At 34.3% G+C, this 26,519-nt stretch overlaps 1 protein-coding gene and 2 long non-coding RNA genes across 4 annotated transcripts in view; 2 read left to right on the top strand and 1 right to left on the bottom strand.

The window, feature by feature from the left end:
- Positions 1–753: 753 nt before the first annotated feature.
- Positions 754–26,519, bottom strand: part of LOC122718880 — a 139,195-nt gene continuing 113,429 nt past the window's right edge. Inside the window, exons 4-5 of the mRNA XM_043944256.1 lie at positions 1,418–1,481; positions 754–948 (exon numbers count right to left, since the gene is read on the bottom strand). Of these exons, the coding sequence (XP_043800191.1) occupies positions 754–948; positions 1,418–1,481 (259 nt within the window). The remainder of the gene's footprint in view (positions 949–1,417; positions 1,482–26,519) is intronic.
- LOC122718907 lies at positions 6,805–9,164 on the top strand. 2 transcript variants are annotated; one of them, XR_006347477.1, is made up of 3 exons: positions 6,805–6,996; positions 7,145–7,340; positions 7,556–9,164. It is a non-coding gene; the product is annotated as an uncharacterized LOC122718907 (long non-coding RNA). The 2 variants fall into 2 exon arrangements; XR_006347478.1 differs by having other exon boundaries at positions 7,142–7,340.
- On the top strand, positions 10,003–11,088 carry LOC122718905. Its single transcript, XR_006347476.1, has 3 exons — positions 10,003–10,188; positions 10,388–10,480; positions 10,545–11,088. It is a non-coding gene; the product is annotated as an uncharacterized LOC122718905 (long non-coding RNA).

The following is a 26,519-nucleotide window of genomic DNA, read 5'->3' as shown; positions in this document are numbered from 1 at the left end:
CGAGGAACTTTGCGGCCCGACCTCGAAACTCCGATTACGTAATCGGGCCGATCGATCGCAACGGGGACTGTTTCACCTTTCGTCGAACCGCTTTCAAACCCATGATTTTTCTCTTCGAAACATTAAGATCTGATTTTGAAGAACGAATCGTTCGGAGATTGCATCAATTTAAAAAATTAATTTTAAATAATGAAGAAAGAAAGAAGAAATTAAATAAGAAATTAAATATTTAAATTATATTAATATATAATTAATATATATAATTATATATAATTAAATTATATTAATATATAAGGTTAGATGATTCGAATTTAACGATTTTTTAAGTAATTTCTCTTCTAAGTCTTATATAACTTCGAATTAAGTCAATAATTTGAAACGAAAAATAATTGGATTGAATATTTCAACTAAAAATACACGATAAAGTCTCCAAAAAATAAAAAAAATAACCAATGCAATGCAATCTACCGTTTATTTCTTCCTTAAAACGAATTCTAAGAAATATTAGTAATAATTCCCGCTAAATTAACCAATCCATCTTAACCTATATAATTAACGTCCTTTCTATACTTGTCCTTTGCCATTAACCAACGTAAATCGTGCAAGAACATCGTAAACGTAATCATGTAATGGGAAGGTATCGCGTAGAGCGGACGATTTTCCCGTGATTCCCCTGCCCTCCCTTAGTTAGAAAGTGCAGTGAATTATCGAGCATCCAGAGGCGTGTCCCGATGGAAATTTATTCGATGGCTTCTAACGTGCACGAGCTGGGGTCCCGGCATTAATGTATCTGCCGTGAAATCGGTGTCCTCGGAATCGTGCGACACGCACTCGATGTTGTTGAGACTTTTTTCGATTCGGCATACCGGTTCGGGGACACGACGCGGCCTCTCGCGGGCTATCGCATCGTTCGACACCAATCTGTGATAGTAGTCGAATGCCGCGCCACTGAGAAGAACTCTAATTATCAACAGGACTCGCATAATTTGCGATCCTTTGGATATGTGAAAATATGTCATTCTCTTTTAAGATTTTTAAGAGATTTTACTTTTTTATTATTATTGTACCATTTTAATTGTTGAGCATTTATATATTATATTTTAAACATACTAGAATCCTTCTTATAAATATCTCGAACATGACATTCAAATTCACTTCTCCTATACATATGTATAGAACGTCATGATAAAAATCTTACTAACAAGTGAAAGGATATGATCATTAAAAAATCTAATTAATCGCGTACATTATTGACTATATTTGTTATCGAAATAATTTAATTCAATAAATTCCTTGGGAACAAAGAAAACTTAAAAAAAAAAAAAGAACATTAAATATATATATATATATAATTATACAAGATTCCTCAAAGAAAAATCAAGTTTCACGATCCATGATAACATCGATCAAGACTTACCTTGTTAATGTCGACTACTTCACCCTCCCCCTGTCGTCGATCTGCCGAAGTATTCTCGTTCGTCCTGCAACACACAGAAAACGCGCGAATAGACTATTTTCCTTCGTCACCAATGCATCATATCAAATGATTCGAGGTTGCATATGCATTCTATATATAAAGAACACATTTCCATTACACACAGTCTTCCTGTCTCTCGTTTATCGCTTCCCTTCTCTATCATTTCAGACATCATTCACGAACAGAACGGTCGTTGTTTTTTTTTTCACGTCATCTAAGTTGGATGAAGGAGGATGTAGGGAACTTGGTAATAAAGTCGCGTCTCGTTACGCGATGATACGGATAGCTGACAGATAGGACGCCATGCAATTACCAAGTTGCGTAATTGTGCGACCATGGCAACAGAGTAAAAAAGTAAATCAGCCCGTGCCTGTTTCCCGTAATATTACTTTATTAGCGAAATGGGATAATGCCACGGTGTGTGACAAATTGGGAGCAACGCACGCTCGCGCATCAAGTGACGGTCGGAAAAGCGATGAATATTCATGGAGACGGCCGAGAGGAGAGAGCACGGTATGTTGGGATTGCTAGAAGCGCGAGCTACGTCACTAACCAGCACCCTATGTTCACACGTTTGTTGAAACACGTCAATGGTGGCGTCTCTATCGTTTATGGCGAGTGGTCAATAGCTCGAAGGGAATTGCGGTTATGTAAATGACGAGAGTCTTTTGAGGTTATCGTTATTTCTTTGGTGAGTTTATTATAAATTTCTATCTAGTTTAACAAAATTATGGTGCATGCAAATGCCAAATAAAATATCCTTTAAGAATTAAAATTTCAAAAGATGCATATTTGATATATTAAGTGTAATTATTTATTTCTTCTTGGATAAAATTTTAATAAAAGAAAATAATCTTTGTCAAGATTTCAAATGATGAATGGATGTATATTTTTTCCTTAATTATACAGAATGAGTTCACATAATAAGGACGTTTATCATATATATATATATATTTCATTATCATACATATATTTTTCATTATCGATTGATATAAAGGAAACATAAGTTATCTTTATCATTGAAAAAATTTATGTACTCTATTAATTTAATTCTTCATTCCAACTTCATTCCTTATCAATTATCAATTATTATTATCAATAAAATTTTAAGATTCAAAATGTTCTTCAAATTAACGATATCATAATTAAAGAATACCGTTTCTTCTCCCGGTCACAGCACATCGGTAACAAAAGACGCGTAAAACGACGCGAGCGAGAGATCGCGTTGCTACCATGCCGCGGATCAATTTATTAACGTTAATAACAAACGTGATTAAAATTTTTCATTCCTTGCTTGTCACGCGTTACGCCCTACTCCTCGGCTGTTCCAGCGTACCTAATTAAAGTAATAAGCTAGGTCAAAGAATTTACCGTGAATCATTACCTGCGGCGCACTATGATTAACCATTCCCTCCCCGACACATGTGGGCGTTGTTAAAATCGCGTGAAAAAAAATATGCTCAGTTGTCTTGCTTCGGTAATTATTTATTACAAGCCGCTATTCGCAAATCCTTGAATATAAGTCCTCTGGAAATTTTATCTAAGATAAAATATTTACGAATTGAGGATGATGAAAATATTTGGAAAAAAATATGAATTTTATTATCAATATTGACAAGCTACTATTTTTAAAAATTGATAAATATTTAAAATTTAATATCGTATTTTAATTTTTCTACGAATAGAAAAAATAAACATTGATCTAAAATATTGTTTCTTTCATTGCTTGCGATGAATGCATTATTATTATCGGGAATTTAATTTCCGTGTTATTTAAAATTAAAAAAGAAAATTCAATTATTCAAAATATGTAAAATGAAAGATGGTTTAATAAAGATGTTGAGAAATTTTTTATATTGATATCTTTGGGTAAAAATAATCTTTATTGAATAGAATATATTTCTTAGTTTGATAATAAATCTTTAAATAAACATTTATAAACATTTATGTGTGATTATATAAATTTAATGATTTAAAAAAATTAATTGAAAATATATAATATGATATCTAATGTTTTAATTATTTTTTAAATGTGCTTTGTACATAATAAAGTTTACTTATCAAGAAACTGCTTTCAATCTTTCGAAAAACTGTAATAAGAATCTTGATCTGAAAATTACAAATCTCTTTTTCAAAAGAGATAATATATAAAGATTAATTTATATATAAGATATTTACTATACAATCTCAATCGCGGTTGAATTTTCATTAAACATCCAAACTAATCCACCGTCGGTTCATAGTATATTACAACATTACTTTGTACCGTAATACGAGCCAATGTTGCCCGATTAACATCCCAGATTGCATAGGCAATGCTCTTTGCGCCAATGAGCGTATACTTAAGCAGTGAAAAACGATCGAGCCTCGCAAAGATAACGGGGACAACGTTCGCGACGTACCATGCTAGAGTACCGATCGTCCACTCTTTTGTTCCCTTAAACTAAGAAAGTTAAGAAACGTTTTCACTGATTTCATGTATTTACAAATCCTAGAATAAATTCAGTTCAATAATATAAATATATTTATCTAAAACTTATTAATAATATATTATAATATATAATAGTACAAACAATTTTCATTCATCATCATTGTTATCCATATATCTTCTCTGTTTCTAACCAAAAAGAATAGTGTTAAAGAAAGATTATACTCATGTATAATCTATTATATATATATCTATTATATATATATACACTAAGTGTCATTTCTATTTTTCTGTTCAACGTGTAAATAAAAGAATACTCAATAGCAAGCAATCGTATAATTTTAAAACTATTCTCGCATAATCCAAACATTCTATCAACGTACACGCCTACATTTACGGTTCCGCGTTCTCTTGACCGTTAAACGTCGCGTCGGTTAGGATCGTTTAATTATTCGAGCCGTCGACGCAGAACCGATGAATATTTTTTGTTATAGCCTTTCTAAACGTGAACCGTTGGGCGTAACAGACGTTCACGCGCGTAAGATCTCATAGATTAGACATTGTATAAGTCTTCCATACTTAGATAAAACTATTTAACTACTGAAAAGATTAGTAAGCGACGATTGTAGACTATAATTCGATTAATTATATAAATATCAGTTGATGGTACGCACGCAGAAAGGAAGTCTTAATATTTATAGTTCTGTTCATGATAACTATCAATTTGTTTATTGGAAATCACAAGTCACTGATTTTTGTGTACACATTGTGTATACCGCGAGTTAATCGGTTACTCTTTTCGTAGCCTTGTTATTAATGTATAATTGAATACGATTCATTATTTATATTTCATGTGGAGTGTTTTGATTTGACGACACTAGTACTTCATTCGGATACCTTGATGAATTGATTGTTTTTTTGATAGAAACGTGCTACGTAATCATGAAAAAATGGTATGAAATAGAAAAAAAAATATATTTATTTTATGGTTAAAATTTTTTTAATAGAGATTTAATAGAATTTTAATTTTTGCACTTAAGAAAATAACGCGAAAAATAACGCAGAAAATGATCTATAATATAGAAGAATTAGGGTAATGAATAGAATCTCATTAATCGGAATTCAGCACAAAATGTAGATGTACCTATAATGAAAATTTTTTACTGATAGGAAAATTTCTCATCATATTAATATTATGAAGCTCTTATTAAAATTTGAACGAAAAATAAAAAAAGTAATTTAGTGTATTCTTCGATCTAAATCTAATATTTTAATTAACACTAATGCATCTTCACACCAAAAATTTAACTTTTATATTATATTCTTTTTTATTAGATCTAATATTTTTTTATTTTTAAATTTTCTACAAATCAAATTATAAAAATATATAGACGAATATTTATTAACAAGCTGGTGTAAATTTCGTGTAATTATGTTTAACTTCAGAACACAGAATATAGTAGCCACAGCATCTATCTGTTGTCGGTCGCGAGACACTCACTCCGGTAATTAAGCGGTAATGAGGTATCGTCTGGCACGGCGAGTGGATAAATAAAGTTCCAAAGGTCGATGTGTATATACTATACGGCGAAGAACAGAGGAAAAGGAGAAAAGGTTCTAATGGAATATAAATCTTGTAACTGCGTGGGGGTGGAGTACGTTTATCGTTGAGTGCGTGGTCGAGATTCATTTGTAAGAGCGTTTATTGTTCGTCCATTGCGGTTTATCCGTGATCGATAAAGATGTCGGTGAGGATGAAGGAACAAGAGGGTTGCGTTAATGGATTCGTTACTTCAACCAAAGTTGTCCTTCCATAATGCATAGTATATTTTTCTTATCGATAAAAATTAGTTTTCAAAAAAATATTCGACGCATGTTCGAAAAATATTATTATTGCCAGAAAATTTTTCACAAAATTTATGATAAAAATGTGCAGAATATACATGTAGGCTTATTTTATTTTAGATCTACGTTCTACGCCTTCTGCTTAATAATTTCTTCACAGAGCTTCATAACGAGACGTGTCAGCCTGTTTAAAGTTGTTTCCAAGTATTACGACCAATCTGTGAACTTTTTTCTCGTGAAATAATATCGCTGAGAACTGTTTCCGTGTTTCGCTCGTGGACCACCAGTAAGAGGATTATCTCGGAATGGCACCAGTCCTCTTATACGGTCGTAAGTATCGACACTGCAATCGGCTTTGACAACAGTAAATGGTTAGTACACTTTGATAACACGAATCTGGCCTGTACCGTTTGGTCGAAACACTTATCGGATAACTATACTACGGATTATTTGCGACAAATAAGATCTAATTGTTGATGGCCAATTCAAATGTGATTTGTTAATAAAATTAACTGAAAAATTCTCAATTTTTAAGAATTTACTGTATCAATCAAAAGTATTGAAATGTAAATAGAAAATATAATTAGAAAATGTAATTAGAAAAGTTCTCTTCATTCTCTTATTTTAAATAATTAAATATTTCGGGAGTCCAATAATTATTCATTTCAAATCAATGAATCTTCTCAATAATATAAATTAACTTCTTCAATTTTATGAATTTTTAATCAAATGAATATTGTTTTCGATATGAAAGCAAGAATCCTAACAGTTTTTTTTGCAATCAAAAACATGCAGCTTGAAAGAAATTACCACTCTCGTTCGTTGATTCAGTTTTGGTTCATAATGTCGTCACCAGATTGATAAGTAATGATCGTGCGGCTGAAACCAGTGAAACCGCGCACGCGTAGATTGATAGTTAGGAACGAATCGCTTATTTCTCTTTCTCGCGCTGCTGCGCAGGAGCATATCGAGCATGCGACATTCTCTCACGCGATTGACGCGACACTTTGTGGATTGTAATAGATCAGTCGGTAATTTCCTACTAATAACCACTTCGATTTTTTTTCTGGACTACCAACGGAAAAGTGAATTGCGTCTCGTTGTAAATCGGCTGTAATCATTACATTTCTCGTGAATACATTTCGAGAATTGTCAATCTCTGTGAAATTTCTGCGGTTTTATGTGTTGGAGATGATTGATTTGAAAGTGGTATTGCGAATGAAGATGATTCAAGGAAATAGAGAAGGTTAGGAAATAGAATGGATTATGGTTGAAATAAATTTATGTTGAATCGTAATTCTCTGCTGCAATACAAACATTGATATAAGATATTTAAATGATAAGAATGTACGATAAATATTTTCTAATTATTGTTTTATTTTTTCATCAAGAAGATAACAGAGAAAGTTTACGAGATAGAAGTCGAAGTCAGATTGTGAACAGATGGCAATTTGTATTAGAAGGAAAAAATGAGGAAGGGCTGGATCAAAGTCCTTGCGGTTGGTATGTGCAAAATACCAAGCGTAGTTGCACGCACGGCCCGGAATGTCAGTGCACGGAATTTCTCGACGATTTCCCTCAACTGTTCTCGTAATATCCTCATGCTAGAAAATTTATATACATTTCTTAAATCATAGAATCATCTCTTGCGTCGATTTATCTAACCTTCCACCATCACAAGTGCATATATAATCTAAAAACGACAAAGTTAAAAGAATACCAAATTCATTTACGTCATTCATTATTGAACTCTTAAAAAGCATACTTTCAAAAAATATATGGCTCGATTCACAGTTGCACGTCAGGTTTCAGGGGAAACAGATGTCTGAACGAAAGCGAGCAAGTGGCTAATTGACTAACGAGCTATTCGTGGCTCGTACAACATTAGCCGTCATAGTCAGAAAATATTGAGAGATTGAGAGAAGAGAAAAAACGAGCAAAGCAACCGACACGGATAGGAGAAAGACGAAGAAGAAAAAGAAGATCGTCTGAAGAAAAGAGAATCGCGAAGATGGGTGATCCGTTCGAGTAGTGGACTGCTGGGCCAGTGGTGGTTCTATTGCTTTTAATGTAATCGAGCCGGGCGTCCTTTATCATCGCGAGAAAAAATGGCCATTTAATCACGGCGTTTCCCGACGTGGGGTCCGTGCGCACCCCTCCGGCGCGCCGCCTCGAGAATCATTCCGATATTAATAGCGGATGGTTTGACCGCGTAATATGAGGAATCGTTGGCGCGCGCGTATAATATCACTCGGTCGTGCCAAGTGGCTCGAGGAACACGCATGTTACACGGCCGAGAATGACAAATTAATCGTCTGCTTGGTTGGCCCTGCTCAACGCATCGAATCCTATAGTATGGTTGAGAAATGATATTCAGTGGAAGGAACATTTTGTTCGATTATGATCTATACGAATCGTCCTATACGGAAAGAAATTAATTTATAATTGAGAATTTTAGGTTAAGTTTGGAATATTAATAGATATTTCATATATATATTAAATCCATGCCGTCATAGAATATTCGACATGATTTCTACACAGCAGAAATACAAAACGTATCACATATCTAACTAGGAATCTCATCAACTGATCACCTGCAATCACATTTCCAAATAGAACATCACGCTCGGATGGCGCTGCAGTCAAGGAGGATTGCGGCTGCGCGAGCCCGTTACAAAGTCGGCAATTATCGAGGAGGAGTGGCCCCAGTCGACCTCTTTGAAAACGCGCGTTATTCGATGTCCTCTCCTCCGTCACGATGGATGCACTCGCGGTATGCCGTTGATGTCACGTGGACTGGGCAGCGTCGGGTCTCGTAGGTTAATTTCACCGCGATAAGATCGTATGAGCGGATTACGCGGCGGAACACGATCGAACACCTGTAACGAACATGATTTTCTTATGAACGGTGGAACGGTCCGCGTCCAGTTTTCCCTCTATTCGAGAGTTACTCGATACGCCCAATATTTTCTCGATATCCATATGAGCATTAGTAGATGGAGAGACGGAGAAGAGGAACTCACCAGGACATGCGCGCGATTTTTTCAACACGCGATGGGGATTTCAGATTATACGATCGGGGTTAATGACTGAGGTGTAGCCGGGCGGTCTAGGAATACCGCTCTGAGTTTTCTTATCGATTACATCTTGATTAGGAAAAGCAATGGACCGTATGAAACTGTTGCACGAGCATTGGAAATTCGTAATATGCCTTGATATGCTTGAGCTGGAAAACGGTTTAAATCGTGGAATTTATGGAATTGACGGTATTCCAATCGACGTTTGCATGATTATATCTTTATTGCACATATAATACTATTGATTTATTTTTATAATGTAAACTGTCTTCGCGTTCTTATATTTCTTAATATATATATCTATTATATTAAAAGCAATACTTATTTATTAGCTATTTGAAGTATTATAGGATTAATAGAAAAGAAATGGTCTCCTACTAGAAGAAATTAGAAAAAAAAATACTTGTTAAATTATCTTCTATACGAATTATATTTAAATGATATTTATACTCACTGTTTAAATAAATATGTTGTGTATTCTTATATTTTTCCAAATTTCTAAAAATGTATTATCACGATTCATAAAATAACATCTTTTATAGAAATATCTATTAAAAATGAAATTTAAAAACAGATGAACAACTATTTGGAAAAAATGGATTTGGAAAATCCGACCACCCACAGCAAATTCGTGTAGGCGTTGCATCGGTGCTCGGCCGAGCGCGAATAAAATAGTGAGGGAGAACCGGTACTCTTCAAGAGTCGTCATTCTATTCGAAACACTTTCTCTGGATCGTCGATTGATCCTGAGGACACGATTCGATCCAGTTCAATGGTTATGTTCACTGTTTCATTATTTTTCATTCTTCAATATATAAATATATAATTCGTTCATTTCAATTTATGTATATTCTTAACATTATAATTTTATTGAAATTTCGATTTTGATTGAAACGGAATTATAAAATGTTTTTGAGAATTAAATATTATACGTATATATAATTCAAGTGAAATATTGAACATAACCTCAACGGAAAAGGATTAATTAAAATCGAAGACGAAGGAGAGTTCACCCGGTGCACAAGGCTACGATATTCCTGTTCCTTTTGTCCGCACGGATCGCTGCTTGGAGCAGCCGAGCTGAAAGTGCCAACGATTAATAACATGATACGCACGCAGTGAGGATCTCTCGTACTCGCCATTAGTCGTAGCCGCGCTCTTATCGCGGCACGGTCTCTCCACGGTTACGGTCACGATTTCGGAGACACTGGTGCGCAACCGACCGTGTAATTTACTGCGAATCAGCGTCAATTTAGCGATACTCGACTAGATCATCGCCAACCTCTTTTATCTATTCTGTTCGAGTAGATAGAGTTCATTGGAATTATGAGAAAAGCGTATTATTGGAACGAATTTTTAAGGTTAGGTGCAAATTGAAGAACTTTTCGAGACTTTAAAATTAATGTATTTTAATATAGAAATGAAATTCTTTTTCAACATGAGTAATTGTATAATTTTTACTTACTATTTAATTTTATAATATTATTAAAATATGATAAAAATTATAATTTACGAAGCACTTATTTTTCTTATATTACGAGTTAATATTTTTATTCGCAGAGTATCAGTAATATAATTAGAAAAGAGAAGAAACAGAAATAATATCAAATCGTTAGTAGCAAAATACCAATGAAGTAGAAAGGAAAATATAAGGTAACAAGGAAGTAAAACGGAAATCATATTGCATGCGTCTATCTCTAAACTCTTCTTTTGATAGAGACGAGCGTACATAGGGATTAAATCGTGTACGAGGCTCCACCTATGAAAAGCATTGCGCTCGACCGCTTGCAAGTCCAATGCCAGGACTTTTCATGCAACATTGTGAGGAACGTATGTAGCGCTTCCGTAATATTACCTCAAAGATTATACGGAACAGGATACTTTTATTAAACTATCCGGGACAGAAATCTCGTCAGCGGTCGTAAACTTCAAAGTACCGACGATAAGAACCGTGGAGGACACGAATCGATATCAAGGCGGTGTCCTATAGGGAAATTCTCTTTCATGGAATGCGGACTCATTGCCCGGCGTTATAAAATTAAGCATCGCGTTTCAACATGCAATCGCGCTGTATGCTACCAGTTTCTCGCGATGATTCGTTCACAGGAGAATGCAAGCTGATTGCCTGAAACATTATGACTGTGGTATACAGGATGAATATTTGTTGATTTTTAATTTAATAATTTTTATCTAACTTATCTCTGTTGATTGGAAAAATCGAATTAACTCGTTATCTATATTGTTAATATTTTTAATTTTATAATAATTATACATACATATATGTATGTACATATATACATTATTAAAATTGAGGTTATAATATAAGCATAACTATATTAATTATGATTATAAGTGAGAATTATCTACTATATTTTCGATATAGTAGAATCATCGAATAGATCATTCTGAATTCAATCGAAGATCAGGTTTTAATACCTCGAACGTGGGATTAGGACAGTGAAATGTTGCACGTTATGGCACTGTCTGGGAAAGGATCATTTTCGTTACGTAATCACATTGAGTAGACTAGCTTTTGCACTTCGTCTGCGTCACGGATATGTCGGTCCACTGTTGGATTATTAACGCCTATTTTTCCTGACAGTTCTATAGTAATTTGTATAACCTGATGTCATAATGTGAAACGTTTGGAATGTTGACAATGGAAAATTGCCAAGAAGAATTATTTTTAGATAATGCTTTTGAATTACAATTTGATTTTATGCTTCGAAATATTTTTTTCTTTTTTGTAATTGGTTAAAATAAATAATATAATATATTTATATAATATCTATATAAATATGTAAATATTTCTTTGCTCTTTATGTACTGTACATATATAAAATAAGTATAATTTTTCTTTTTCAACAGTTTACAGAACGAAGATCTTATAACTTAAACATTTCTCAAACAAACTTCTACTCGATGAATACTCTGTCTTAATGACTTTATTACGAAACTAATGTTTTGAAACGCACGCGAACGTGTCGCCATTTTGATCGATGTCTCGTTATTGTCATCGTTGGTGGCGTTGTCGTCGGTGATGTGATTTCTTGCACTCGATTCTAGCATCTAGACTGCTAATAATAAGTTACTAATGGAATCCCGGCTTACGTGGGCGAATCGATAAATTATCTCGGCAAAAGCTTATTGGACAAGTTGCATTGCATTGTATTATGATAGTCATTAGAACGTTAGGTGCAATTAAAGCATGTGTAATAGCATTCATAGTATAACAGAATTTTTAGCGATTACGTATAGGTGAATCCTACCTAACTTTATTTTCATGACAATAACAAATAAATATTATTGCAAAAATAATACACAAAACTTAAGATTTCTCTTCGTTACATCATTCGATCTAAGAATAGATTCAAAGAATATCATTATAAGAGTGAAGCAGTAACTGAGGATTCATAACCAACAAATCCAATTACAAGGAAGCCATGCTGTGAAATCAAGCATCGCTTGTAATTGTCATAATAAGGACTATATTGTTGCCGTGCGTCAATTACGCCAAAACACGCGTAACACAAAATGTAATCGGCTCCTGTCATGCAACGTTAATGGTTCACGTAACGTGTTAAACCGTCTTCATTTGATATTTCGCGATTGCCAATTTTACATGCTGCCATTTCGAACCATTTTCACATAAAAATAACATGTACAAGTACTATCAATAATGGATAATTTGATCAGTTATACAATTATTCGACAAAAATTTTTATAATTATTGACAAGAATATATATAGGTTAAAAACGAGCAAGATATATCATGTATCATACATGAATTAACGAAATCTGGAATTTTATCTTCAACTAGAATTATTTTCTGCATACAACTTACTAATATTGTATTCGATCGATCTAATTGAACTAATAAATGTAAATTGATGCCAGCTACCATATACTTTAATGTTTGTTTCGTACAACTCGAAAGATTACCGTATATTTGCGCTTTATTAAGATAGCGATATAACATGTCCATAGAGGCGCGCATAGTATCGGTTTAGACGCCGCGAGTCTACGGAAATTCCACGATCCGCGTGTGCGCAATCATATGCCCCAGGGAGTCATGTGATGCGCGGTGCAAATGCGCAATTTACTCAGGAAATCGCCGACCTCTCAACTTCGTCGCACGTGATCCATTGGTTGAATAAAATTTTGTTAAAACATATCCTAAAGATGGAATTATTTTAATACTATTCAATATTATAAAAAATTCAATATTATAAAAAATTCAATATTTCATTTAAAATTTTTTAATTTTCAAAAAGATTCTAGTATTCAACTTCCAATCAAAGATTTTTATTCCAATATTTTTCAACAAAACAATTTTAAATTCATAATAAAGCCAATTCTATATTCTATTTTTATTTAGAATTTAATCTAAAGAAGATTATTCGAAACTGACTTGAAGTAAAACATATCACTCATCGAGTGGCGCGATTGCCAGTATCGTTGCATCTTGTAAGCGAAATTAATAGAAAATAGATGAAGATCCAGCGGCACTTGAGTTTGTAATCACGGAATCACCTTCGTCGGTCGACCACCCTCAAGATTTCCGCACGCAAACCGAACGAAGGCCACCAAGGCCTTGGAGAACTGCCGCGTAAATCCGTGTCCGCCGGGTAAACCGAGATACAATTAGGATTTGCCGGTGAAAAAGAAGCGGGCCTCGTTCCACTGCCAGTGCAGTAGTCCGTGCTCTTCGTGGCTTTATATCTGATCGCAAGGTTTACACAAGGCGGGGGACATTTTACGACTTGGACTTTGAATCGAGCTCTGGGCCTTACTCGAAAAAATCGTGATCACGCGTGCTTCTGGGTGTTCCGGCTCGTTTGTTCGATCGATCCAAGATCGATGACGGTGTGAGTTGTAGGTTAGGTAAGGTTTCCGAGATTTCTAGTTAGTTGCAGGATAACTTAGTGAACTTGAAGTTCCCAAGGTTCTTTAAGTTCTTTAAGTAACGATGTTTATATATATTTAAAATATTGTAACATAATAATCAACATCATTAATATTTTAATTTTAAAATCATAAATTATTTTTTCTATGCAGAAAAATATTTTAAATATTTATTAGTAAGAAGAAATTATTAATTGAACAATGTAACGATCATTCTCTATCTTTCATATGCGTTATATGTAGAAAGATACATTTCGACATCCATATGGCGATGTCATGAAATGCAATCCATATAGTGTCAGTTGATTTGGTAACAATGCTGCGTGTGATTCACGCACACCAATGAATTCATGGAATCATCAGATAGAACGAACGGCTGTCCCTTCGGGGAGAACTCGAGCAAATAGCAATGCGCCACGGAACTGATTCACCATAATTCTGACCTCTCAAAGCACGTGTGTCACAATGACCGGATTAAATTAATTATTCCGAATTGTAGAGAGAAAATTATGGAAGATATGTGTCACAGATTTATACAATTTTGGAATTGAATTTTAGGATATTAGAAATTTTAAGAACTTTGCAAGATAAATTTAATAGATCAATCAGATCCTTTGATTTCTGATATCATTATTCATTTTGATAATTGATCAGTGTCAGATCTCGAGAGTGATTACATTTAAAGAAAATACTTTCTCGCTAAAAACCATCCGAATAATTCAGGAGAAGATAGCACGGTAGCTAGTCGATCGCGCGAATTCCAACGTGACTGCTTTCGTGCTTACTGCTCGTTACTCTCTCTCCGTTAACCGGATCCAATATAACTGCGTCTAAATCCTGTAAATGCGGGCGTTACACAGCTGTGAGCCAATATTAGGAATCTTATGGATTCTATCAGTTTATTTTGCATTGACGTTTCCAAAATTGCACAATTGTTTATTTTTATTATCACTTAAAAATTACTTAGTATTTCTCTGAATGTCTTTTTTGTAGAAAAAATATTTCTTGAAAATCAATATCTTGAATTTATTCTTTCAGAATTTACTTTAATAATTTCTTGGAAAAACAATTGACAATTTTAAGCTGTCCTAATTTGCTTGAAACGTTATACATTTTCCATGTAATTCCAAATCTAAACAATATATTAGATTCAAAGCATGTGATCCAACATTTTCATATTACCTCTAACCATTCCATATGTACATTTCCACCTTCCAATGTCTTTTCTCTCTCATAACGTGCCTCTCCCAATTTTCCTTTCTTAACTTTACATATACTCTCTCTTTCTTTTCTATGTAACGTCGCATCGAAGCAATACACTCGAGCGACAATGGTCCAGCTCTCCTCCAACGTATGTGCACGCGCGCGTAGGTCGCCGCTCTTCTCTCGAGCAGCCGATGACGTGTTCGCCGTGCGTTTCGCGGAATGCCACGAGCAGGCCTGATTGTAACGGAGCTAGGCCCGCGGGCCATTTCTCGTCAGAGCGCGCCGGTGTGCGAGACCGAGCACGTATGCGCGAGCAGTCCGCCGCGTGGGCGTTTGGCTCGGGCAGGTGGATGCCTGGCCTGCGGCGCTAACGCGCGATCGGCCGCACACGACCAAGCCATCGTTTCGTTCCTCTTCGGATCTACTTTTTCGATGATCTCCTAAGTACGATATTCTATAAATACTTGCTTGAGTCTACTGCATAATTACATTGTATTATTATGAAATTATATAAGTTTCAAGTGCTAATAATAATTCTTTGATTTGACTTTAGACAATGATATTGAAATAATAAATTAGAAATATTTAATTTACTGTTGCATAATTACTACTATTGCATAATTACATTGTATTATTAATAAAATTATACAAGTTTCAAGTGCTAATAATAATTCTTTGATTTGACTTTAGACAATGATATTGAAATAATAAATTAGAAATATTTAATTTACAAATGTCTCATGAAATTTTAATAAAATAGATACGTTAGTTTCAAAAAAAAAAAAAAAAATGACGAAAATTTATTCTGAAGTAATTTCTTTGAAATAATATAAGATCATCATAGAAAATTCCTACTGTTTCAACTAACAGTTAACTAACAATTAACTATCAACTGGTCGTTAGATCGTGACAGAGACACAAGTTGGACACGAGGGCAGCCCATAGTGGTTTTCTTTGACCGATGGAATAAATGGATAGCAGTTTCGTGAGCATTGCCTTTGTTTGTGTTCCTCGTGGTCAGGAGCTTGGGAGCATGTGCGGTGATTGCCGTAACCATCGGGCACGCCTGCCTCACTGGCTGACTGCTCGCCAGCTTGGCCACTCGCTCGCCTCTCTCTCCTCTCTCGATGCCCCCGCTATCTGGGTGCACTGGCGTGCACCGAATGCACTTTGCTGCATGCTACACCGCCAACTCGACCGCTGCCAATGTATCACCTATCTACCTGCGCGACCGTACGCAACTGTCTCCCCCCTTCCCAACCCTTCTTCCTCTTCTTCTTATAACCTCTCTTCTGCCATCCGTTTCCTCCTGGTGAACCTCTCTTGTGCACCTCGACAGGTCATTTTGCTCTCGTTTCTTTGGGTACCTGCTCGATTCGCTATACTTCTCTTTTCGATTCTCTTCGCGGATATATTGGATTCTTCTCCATGGCTGCTTCCTCTGTGCTTCTCTTTCTTGTCTTATTATAATTTTATCTACGATGTTTACTTTTCATGCATGCGTTTATCTGACTCTTTGAGTTCTGATATTCAAATTTTCTTGTATTCTGAAATTTTATTTAATATCAAGAAAAAATAGTATAGTTGAATAATAAATTGTTAGTAGAAGTATAATATAAAGATATAATAGATTAAAAAACAAATAGAGATATTCAATAAGTCTTTTTACTCCACAAAAAGTGTTATTCTGTTGAAGTAAGTAGATGAATCATTCATATATCAGACAAATGTCTGTTCTACAAATCCCTTATTTGTTAAATACTTACATTTTTCATGCATGTTTTTTTATATCAATATATCATATTATCATTTTTTTTTCTTTTTCTTTTTCAAATCCTGCACTCACTCATTACAAATCTCAAAAATCTTCTTCTCCTTCTTCTTCATTTCCTCCAAAGTTCTTGTCTCCTCTGTAATTTTTCACATTCTCTTTCTCACCTGACCTTACTTACTCTAATCCACTCACTTTGCTCTCTCTAGGATCTCCTCTCTCTTGTCCAGCATCTTCCGCGCTCCCTCTCTCTCTCCCTCCCTCTCTCTCATTCTTCATAACCATGTATATCTACTATTCCTCTCACTCCATGACTCCGGATCCGACCACGTTCTTCCAACGCGCTTATCTGCAAGCATGGGAGAAGTGACTCACTCGGTGAGTGGTACGAGCACTTGTCGCGAGCATAGCCGCGACGCAGCCGATTCCTTGGGTCCGATTCCCCACTGGAAAGTTCTTGGCTGTATGTCGCCTATGCGACGGTTGCGTAAGGTCGATTTTACAAGCGAGTCGTGTATGTATACGCAGGTGGACATGCTAAAGCGCATGCGCACGACCCTCCCGCCGTGAGAACGTTCCATATCACGATCCGATTTTCGTCGCGCCGGATGTCTAAGTAGGTAATGCTTCGTTAATAAATAGATTTTATAAATTATAGAATTTGTAACTTTTCTATAGATAAGTAAGATTTTTATATGCAATTGTTTGTTTGGTATATATATATTTGATTTAATATTTCATTTAATGAGATGTAGAGTTAATGTATCTATTTTAAAAAAAATTTCAATTACGATACAATTTCAATACGATCATATTGACATTGAGAAATTAGTAATTAATAGAATTAAAATACTTTGGGAATTTTCATTTATATATATTTCATTCTATATATCAGAATTACTTATTTAAATATTCTTTAAATGACAAAGCAATGGTACAACAATTAAAAATTTCAATTGAGTTATAAATTATGATGGTTCCTTTTTATAATTTGTAATGTTTGAGTGGTTATGGTTTGTAATGTGAACTGGATGAAATATAACTTACCATGTACGTGTTACATGGTTTGAAATGTTCTGTATGGAAAATTTATTGGATTTGAAGAATGTAGAAAGTGGTAATCGGAATAGTTGCATGTTGAATAGCACGTACGCGTATGGTACACGGGAGAAACTCTATACCGTACTGTATAAGTGACAAGTCAAAATGGTTGATTTACGCTGGATCCGGTGTGAAGGCGGATTTTTTATAGAGATAAATATATATGGTGAATGCTTTGACCATTTATACTAGCTAAGTTCTCAATGTATTTTTATCTTCTAAATAAAATATTTGAAACAAAACTTATCTTTTTGACAAATGACAAAGAAATAAGTTTTTGTTTTTTAATGGATAAAACAAGAGAATAAATGTTTTAAAAATTAAAAATTTTTCTATCACATCAAAAAATTCATACTAACCTAAAATTTTGACAATCTTCACTCGCAACAATCAAAATAAGAAAATTGTAACGAATAACACACTATTCATTTTTCACAAATCACACATCTTATCCATCGATAAAGAAATAATGAAGATATTCTTAAAACCGAAATATCAAATACCAGTAACAAAAATTTTTTCTTATAATCGATAAATCTCGAATTTCCTTTGCCTTCTATTGTGAACGCTAGTAATGCCGCGAGAAATTTACGAGCGACATTTTTGCCGGTTCTTGTGATAATCGACCACAGAGCATCGAAGTTTCAGCAAGATTATATTCCTCGATGCTGAGATTTCCTCTTACGCTCGCGCGTATCTCGCGTGGGAGTGCGAGATCGGATCTCGTTCAATTTCGTCGAGAGTTAATAGCCACACGACTTCACGTAACGGCACCTTTTTCCATCGCGTCGCATTTACTTTAGGTTGTATGCGCACGCGTGCAAGCGCACAATGGCGCATTCAAAGCGCGAACGGTCGATTATTCGATTACCGACCCCGATATGGCGCCCTCTCGACCGATTGAAATTTTCTTCGCCTTTGAGAACGCTCCTTTTAATGATCCGCGCCATCTATACGCTTTTTTAAAAGATCACCGGCGATTCGATGACCACGCCTCTATTACGTTGTTACACTGTTTACAAAAAGAAAAAAAAGAAAAATGAAATAGTGAATTGATGTGAAACATTGAATGTTAAGAAGGAAACAATTAATAAAGTGGTGAACGTGGGAATGAGTGGATGAAATTTGATGTTGAGTGTTAATTCGTTTCGATAGAGAAGAATGAAATCTTGTGTTGAAGTTGAGTGTATGCGATTTTGTAGGTTATACAGGGATGAAATGCATTGAGTCCGTTTCACGTTAGTAGAATAGATTATTCTATTTTTTAATGCTAATTAGAAAAATATGATATAACATATGTTGTTAAGTATAATAAGGAAAATAATATTGGATGATTAATTTTTATAATTTAATATATGATTCAAACGGAATAAAACTTTGTCATAGATTATAAATTATACGAATTTGATGGAAGAAAGTTTTAGGTTAGGAAATCGACTTTGAAAGATATAGAATATATTCATTTTACGTTCTTTTTAATCTACTTCATATCATTACTTTATATAATTTACTTTATTATTTTAAGTTTATTAAATTGTTTTAAATACATAATACAGTTAGTTATATGATTAAGTTACATGACACTGTATAGTATATCACTTTCTACGGTTATGTTCATTTTAAATGCAATTATATTCGTAAAATTGTTTGACTCATGTCAATATTCGAGTAAAAGCAAGTCAAATGAGACAAAACCACGGGAAATTCATCATAGCTGCTTCTCTATAATTAAGTACTGCAATGTAACCTTTCGACCCCGTTTCGAGATTCTGAAATCCCTCAATTTCGCACGCCGCGAAACCTGTTAATTAGTTAATAATTAATATCGATTTAATGACACGTATATTAGTGAACGTGAATCTAAAGAATAATACAAGCATCATTCAATATGTATTATATATTATAACGCAGTACTATTATATTAATTACTTCATTCATTAAAATAATTAATCAAGTGACTAAAAAAAAAAAAAAAGAAAAATATGAAGATATGAATAAATGAATTATAATGTATGATTATTAAATAGGAATTAATTATACTAAATCATCTAATTTTCATTCTAATTTTATCTTTTAATATTTAGAAGATATGTAATTTAAATTCATACTATTAATCCTCATAGTCTTCAAAATTTTTTATTTTATTTTTTTTACTATATGAAAATATATTACATATAGCAATTCAATACATAATATACATCCATAAATCTTATTTTAGAATTTAAATTATTTTTGTATTAAATTCTATTCTTTCATTCACTTCCAAATTCACAGTTTAAGTGGAAAATCATATAAAATAGGAAACAACCATCATATGTACAATAAGTTTAATTGCGGTGAGCATCAATCACCGTACCGTTAATCCAATCTCGAAATAACGCCAACGTGCACGCATAATACGTCGGTAATTAAATGTCTAATCGCGTTTGTCGCTTGTTCGAGCAAAAGATGATTAAATCGATGAAGATTTTGGAAAAAATGAACGCATAAATGAATTATTTCTATGAGAAGAAAAATAATTAATCAGTATTATAAATTATAATCCTGAATTTAGATCTGAAAGATTTAGCTCTTTTTTTGTTCTCTTCATTTGAAAATCATGATATTCTAAAATCGATGAACTTATCGTCTAGTCAACAGATATTTTTTAAAATCGAAAAGATATATAATACCAAAAAAAAAAAAAAAAAATTGTGCACTACATTGAGAAAAAAGTTTTTGGAAATATTTTTAAATATATATATAATAACGATTAAAGTAATAATTTCTTGTCAATCATGACTCGATCAATTAACACGGCAGATTAAGGAATCAATCACGATACTCGAATGCATGATGCATCCGATCGATCGATCGATGGTATTAATCACCACTCGGTTTCCTCTTTATTCAGCCGCGTTTCAGTTTGCAATAGTAATCTCTTCCTCGCAGCAGGATACCGCAGAACGCAATAATACACTATGGAGTCTAACACGCGACTAATAACCGTTTACTCGAAAATTAATTACGAGATTATGACAAATCTTCATCCTCGTTCGCGAATTAAGAGAGTAATCCGATTACTCGAGTAATTCGACCAATAATCAGCCATCCAATTGTGAAGTAACGATAAAATTGCGCACTTCTCGAATCACTCGGTTCATCATTAAATTGAATTAGTTCCTCGAATCGCGAATCCTTCGTCATCGCGGTGTAATTAATCATTGGCTTAGAAAAAGAGTACCACCGTCCGCTTCCATCATTGTGCAACAGTATAGATATCGGTTACTCTCGAGCACGACATAGGAGATGTGTGTGGAAATGTGAATGTGGGATCGGGGAAAAAAAGAGCGCGTCGAGTGTAAAGATAGAAAGTTCGACGCGAGAAATTGACTCAATTTGAGCTCGTTTACGGAAAGGAGAGTGCCGAGATATGCGTGAGGATAATTGCCAAGGGGAGTGAAATTAAATGTGTACCATCGTAAAAATAGGTGCAAAAATTTTTTCCTCCCATTTTTTTCGAAGGTTGGTTAGAGAATTATCAGACACTGATAATTTTTTTTTATTTTTTTATTTTTCCTTTCGCTTTGGAAATTTTATTCCAAATCATAATTCAAACTAATTGTTACAATTCGTTATTGTTTTATTTTACTTCTGTAATTCAGATTAGCCAATTTTTCACAAGATAAAATTTAAAAATTTCGAAATCTCTATAACTCGAACAACTTATATTCTATGAATAAAAATCTTTCCCTTTAAGTTCGATTGTATTATATATGAATCCATTCTAATTAACTTAAAATTAAAATTCATAAATTCGACGCTTCGATTAAACTCGAAAAGGCCGTTTTGGTCATCAAAACAAGTAGCGTAACAGAAGAAAAATTCGAGACTGCTTTCTCTCATACTCGTCGGCGTGCGCGTCGAGGCGGACAGAAGCCGGATAATCGATTCGTGGCAATCGACTTTCAGCGTTTATCGCGGAGGAGATCGCGGCTGGGCCGCGTTCGCGGATCTATCCGCACGTTTGAACGATTTGCTTCGTGGCGGCGATCGATTCGATCGATCGAGGCCGAACCTAATCGACGAGGAACACCGGCTCTTTAATGAGCGTCCACCGAAATGTCACCGGTGTCGGTGAAAGCTGAAAATCGAATTCTTCCGGTGACATTTCGCAACGTTCTCGCGTGCGCATTGTTGTTAATCGTCGAGCGATCGAAGAGGATTGCCGAGAAAAATTATAAAGAAGAAACGAAAAGTATTCTTCCCTAAAAAAAAATTTCGAAATCGAAGAAAAATTCTTCGATATCTAAGATTTCTTCTATCTATTTAAAAAGATATAAATATCGAGATAGTCCATTTTTAAATAATTCGATCATATTCAATACATTCTTATTGACAACTTTTTTTCATATTTCATATTTCCAGCCAATCTATTGATTTTACTGATTTTCCTTTAGAAAATAATCTAATAATAATAAAAAAGAACAAATGAAAATACCAATAAAACTACAATCTCTTGTATTATATCCATTTCTATACTATATCTCAATATTATTGGTTTCCTCTTTTACAAGTCTTCCTCTTTTCATATTTTATCTAACCAAACGCGCGCGATAAATTTCGCAAATCCTCGTTTATAAGAAAAAAAAAAAATAAAATAAAATAAAAAATAAAAGGCGAACAAGGGAAAAGCAATAAACAAGATAGTTTATTGTTTCATAAACCGAGATTGAACCTTTGTCGTATATCTAATAATTCGAGCGCCGATAAATAATCGCGTAATCGGTTTACTTCGCAATATTCGCGTTCCCGTGCACGTGAGTCATGTCGGTAATCTCTAACAACATACTCGAGAAACGACGATATTTCAACACACGTGAAACTCTCGAGGTGACACCGATTATTAGATACGATCGTGAGCGGGTTTGCATACTTGAAACCGACTTCGTCGTTACGACTGATTTAACCAACGGATTCTTGATTCGCTTGAATAAAGATTCCTCCTCGGGTTTCGTTTCTTAAGACGGATGTCTGATTTTTCAAGATGGCCGATCCTGTTGAAAGAACCGGAGTGTGTCGAAAAATTCTTTTCTAAATCCAACGCGACAAAGAACGAAGCAAAAATACTCTGCTTTTTTTTTTACACGTATGAACTTATTTCAAATTTTTCAGCCAACTTTATATTTTTCTTATAATGAACGATTTTATTTTTCGAAAATTGTTGCAGATTTCAAAACGGATGATCCTTGAGACGCAAATATATTTAAAAGTAAAAGGACTATTTTTTTTTCCAAGTATACTGATACTCACCATTTTTCATCACGAATGAACGTTACAAAAAGCAATCGCAAAATTAAAGAATTTGTATTCTTATTTCTGCAAAAACTTCTCAATAACGTTCGATCTTCGTGACCATTATCATCACACACTTGCTCCTCCCTGAATCCAACGAGCTTCGAAATCTCGGAAATCTGCGAGGCGAGAACGGGGAGAGAGAGAGAGAGAGAGAGAGAGAGAGAGAGAGAGAGAGATCGGCTCTCTCACGATGCCGAAGGAACGATCGTATGCGAGTGTTCACGATTTTACGCCCGCGAGATCGCCGACCACGATGGCAATTAGCCGATAGCTCGATCCTCGTCGACGAGAAGGCGGAGAAAAAGAGTGCGAGGGAAGGAGGGAGAGAGAGGATGATCAATGATAATGATTCCTTCGAACGTGATCGACACGGTTGGCGGATCGGCCACGTGTACCGTGGATAACAGGCAAAAATGAAAGAAAGAGAGAGAGGTTATACTTCATCGCTTCAATTTTGTCCCGTGATCGATCCTTTTTTGACATTTTTCTTCAATCGATCATACGAATTCCTCGAGGTTGGATCCGTGACGAATTTGTTGATCCATTCGAAGATTGTAATCTCATCATAAGACAGTCTTCAGAAACGAGAATTATTTTTCTTTATTCTTAATTTTGTAAATTGTGAATTGGGCAAGGTATGTCGTTAGTTGTGATTAAGAAATGTTGAATGGCATGTCATCATTTGGAATAATCAAATTTCTTTTAAATAATTTCATATATGATTATTCTAGATTAGCGTTTATTAAAATTTCATTCGATAAAATGGAAGATTAATGTTAATTGGAATTATTGAGTTACGTTTTATTATATTTTTCATGATTAAATGATAATTAGTAGCTAGCGCAAATCAAATGAAATTTGATCAATATTACGCCTAAAATATTCGAGATGAATTTTTAAATGATAAATTAAATATGGCATTTGTCGCGCGAAAGTAATAAATTACACTCGTTGATCCAATCTAATCGGATCTATCTTGATATTAATATGCAATGAAATTCGATCGAGGCTGTACGATTAAGTAAGTATGAGATAGCATCTCGAGTATATTTCATTCGGAAATAGTAATTTCGTAGAGACAAATATTTCAACAAGTGAATTTTATGAAAGAATAATACAAATGTATTTTTCGAAAAATAATAAAACATGAAAATTTTGTCACTTATATCGAATAAACTAAACTACCTTCCTCGTTATTGAATCGACATTTTCATTCTATTTTTTTCTTCCGATCTTATTATCCAACGAGTTTACGAGTTATCCAGTACGCACGATAACCTGCCAGTTTCGCGTCGGTTAATACGTCGCCAGAAGCGAGTTAGGCTGTCGAGAAGAATTGCGATAGGAAGTTGAAGAGGTGTTGGAAAAGAGGATATTTCCGTGTGGAATAGATAAAAGGGGAGAATGATGGGGATAGGAAGAACAAGTGGGAAATGTGAGAACAAGTAGTTTGAAACAAACGTAGATTTCAGCAGAGTAATGTAGAAAATGATGAAGAAGATAGAAGTATAGAGTAAAGAGAGAAAGAGAAAGAGAAACAATTATAAAATTAAAAATTATACTACACGTTTAAAGAAAAATTAGGAAAAGAGAAGAAATGAAAAAAAAAGAAAATTAAAAGTATATAAAGGTAAAGAAAACAAAATTAGATTAATCGCATTAAAAAAAAAAAAAGAATCGTTTAATAATAACATACTGAAAGACAAGCACAAATGTGATCCGGTAAAAAAGGAAGTAAATAAGAGCCACGCGAAAGAAACGAAGAAGAGGAAGACACGAGAGGATGTCTAATAGATTATTAATTTACACGTCGAGGATGCTCCAAGGGGAAGGCGGAGTGCGCTGGTAGCGGCACACCTGTCCCAAACCTGTCTCGCTTGATTATCTTGCATTATGCAAAACGCGTTTTTTTATCGCGCCGCAACCCCCTAATAAACGGTTGTCCGGTTAACGGTTGACATAATACGTCGGCTATTAGTACCGGTGATCGAGCTGTTTTACTTCCACACAATTGCTCATCCTCGTGTTCATTCCTGATAAAAAAACAATATATCATACAACAATTAAAGAAAATTATTCCACGTTTCGTGTACGTATATAAATAAACGTCTTAATATGTTTACTATAAAATTGGCTATTGAAAAGTACTCTGAATACTCGCAAAATTCCTCGCGAGCCGCATTAATCGTGATTCGTGAATCGGATGACGACAGTGTATCGGGCGGTAGTGAAAAAAGGAGGAGCATCGTGTAGCTCTATCTACCTGTTCGTATGCGGCACGCACGCCCACCTGGGTAAGCGTTGAATTTATCGCGTTATTAATCTGCGAGCTCGAGTGCCGCGCGCGCCTCACGACGGACGACGACGGATTTACGCGCGATGCGCGACGCACGATGCGCACACGTCGTTACAAGAGTCCGCGGGGCAGTTTCGTCCTTTGGCCGAGGTCACGTGCAATGAAGCCGTCAGGAAAATCGCCTGTCGAGACTTGACCATTTCGCGTGAATATGATGATTGGATATTAAGAATGGAATGCGTTGAATGCGTTGTTCCGTTTTCGAACAATATTTATTACCCGATGCATCGCGTTCTCCCTAATATTGTACGTATAACCTAATATAACCTAATTTTAATCTAATTAAAAAGAATGGAATGAATATATCCTGTTTTCAAATACTTATTTATTATTCATTGTATTCTTTCTATTCTTATTATTGTAATATTATAATCTAATCTTAATTTAATTATGATCTATTCTAATATTGTAATATTATAAGCTTAACTTAATGAAGGCAAAATGAAATGCATTGTTCCGTTTTCGAATACTTTTTATTTAATCTATTGCATTCTTTCTACTTCAATATTGTAATTAAGAAGAATGAAATATGTTGAATACAGAATGATGTTTCCGATTTTGTAAAAGATATTATTTGTAAATGTCTATGTTGATAGAATAATATAATTATTTTTTATTTATTAATATTTTTTCAAAAGAAAAGTATAAGATAGGAGTTTTAGAAATTTTTTATCACTACTAAGATGAAGTAATTTTTGATTGGATATTAATACATAAAATCGATGAAAATAGATGTATCAGGAAATAAGCAGAGAAGAAATCACTTCAATATAGGGATTCGAAAGAGAACATTTGAAAGTTCAACGAATTTATGGATAACTTTCACAGCAGGAGTGATTCATACGTTACGTGGTTATATTTAAGATATCGTTTCTATAAAGTAATCATTTTTAATATGTCTATTTGCTGCTATTATCTCGAAGAATTTAATTATTGTGTACATAAGAAATAGTTTAAAAAAAGAAATTAGTCAAATCTATTAATTATAAAATTAAGTTTCTACTTTCTATTCTAAA

Source organism: Apis laboriosa, unplaced genomic scaffold, assembly GCF_014066325.1.
Source record: "Apis laboriosa isolate Shangri-la unplaced genomic scaffold, ASM1406632v1 scaffold68_cov148, whole genome shotgun sequence".
NCBI classification, from domain to species: domain Eukaryota; kingdom Metazoa; phylum Arthropoda; class Insecta; order Hymenoptera; family Apidae; genus Apis; species Apis laboriosa.
The sequence above is the reverse complement of the archived record's forward strand: the minus strand, read 5'-3'. Positions and strand labels throughout refer to the sequence as shown.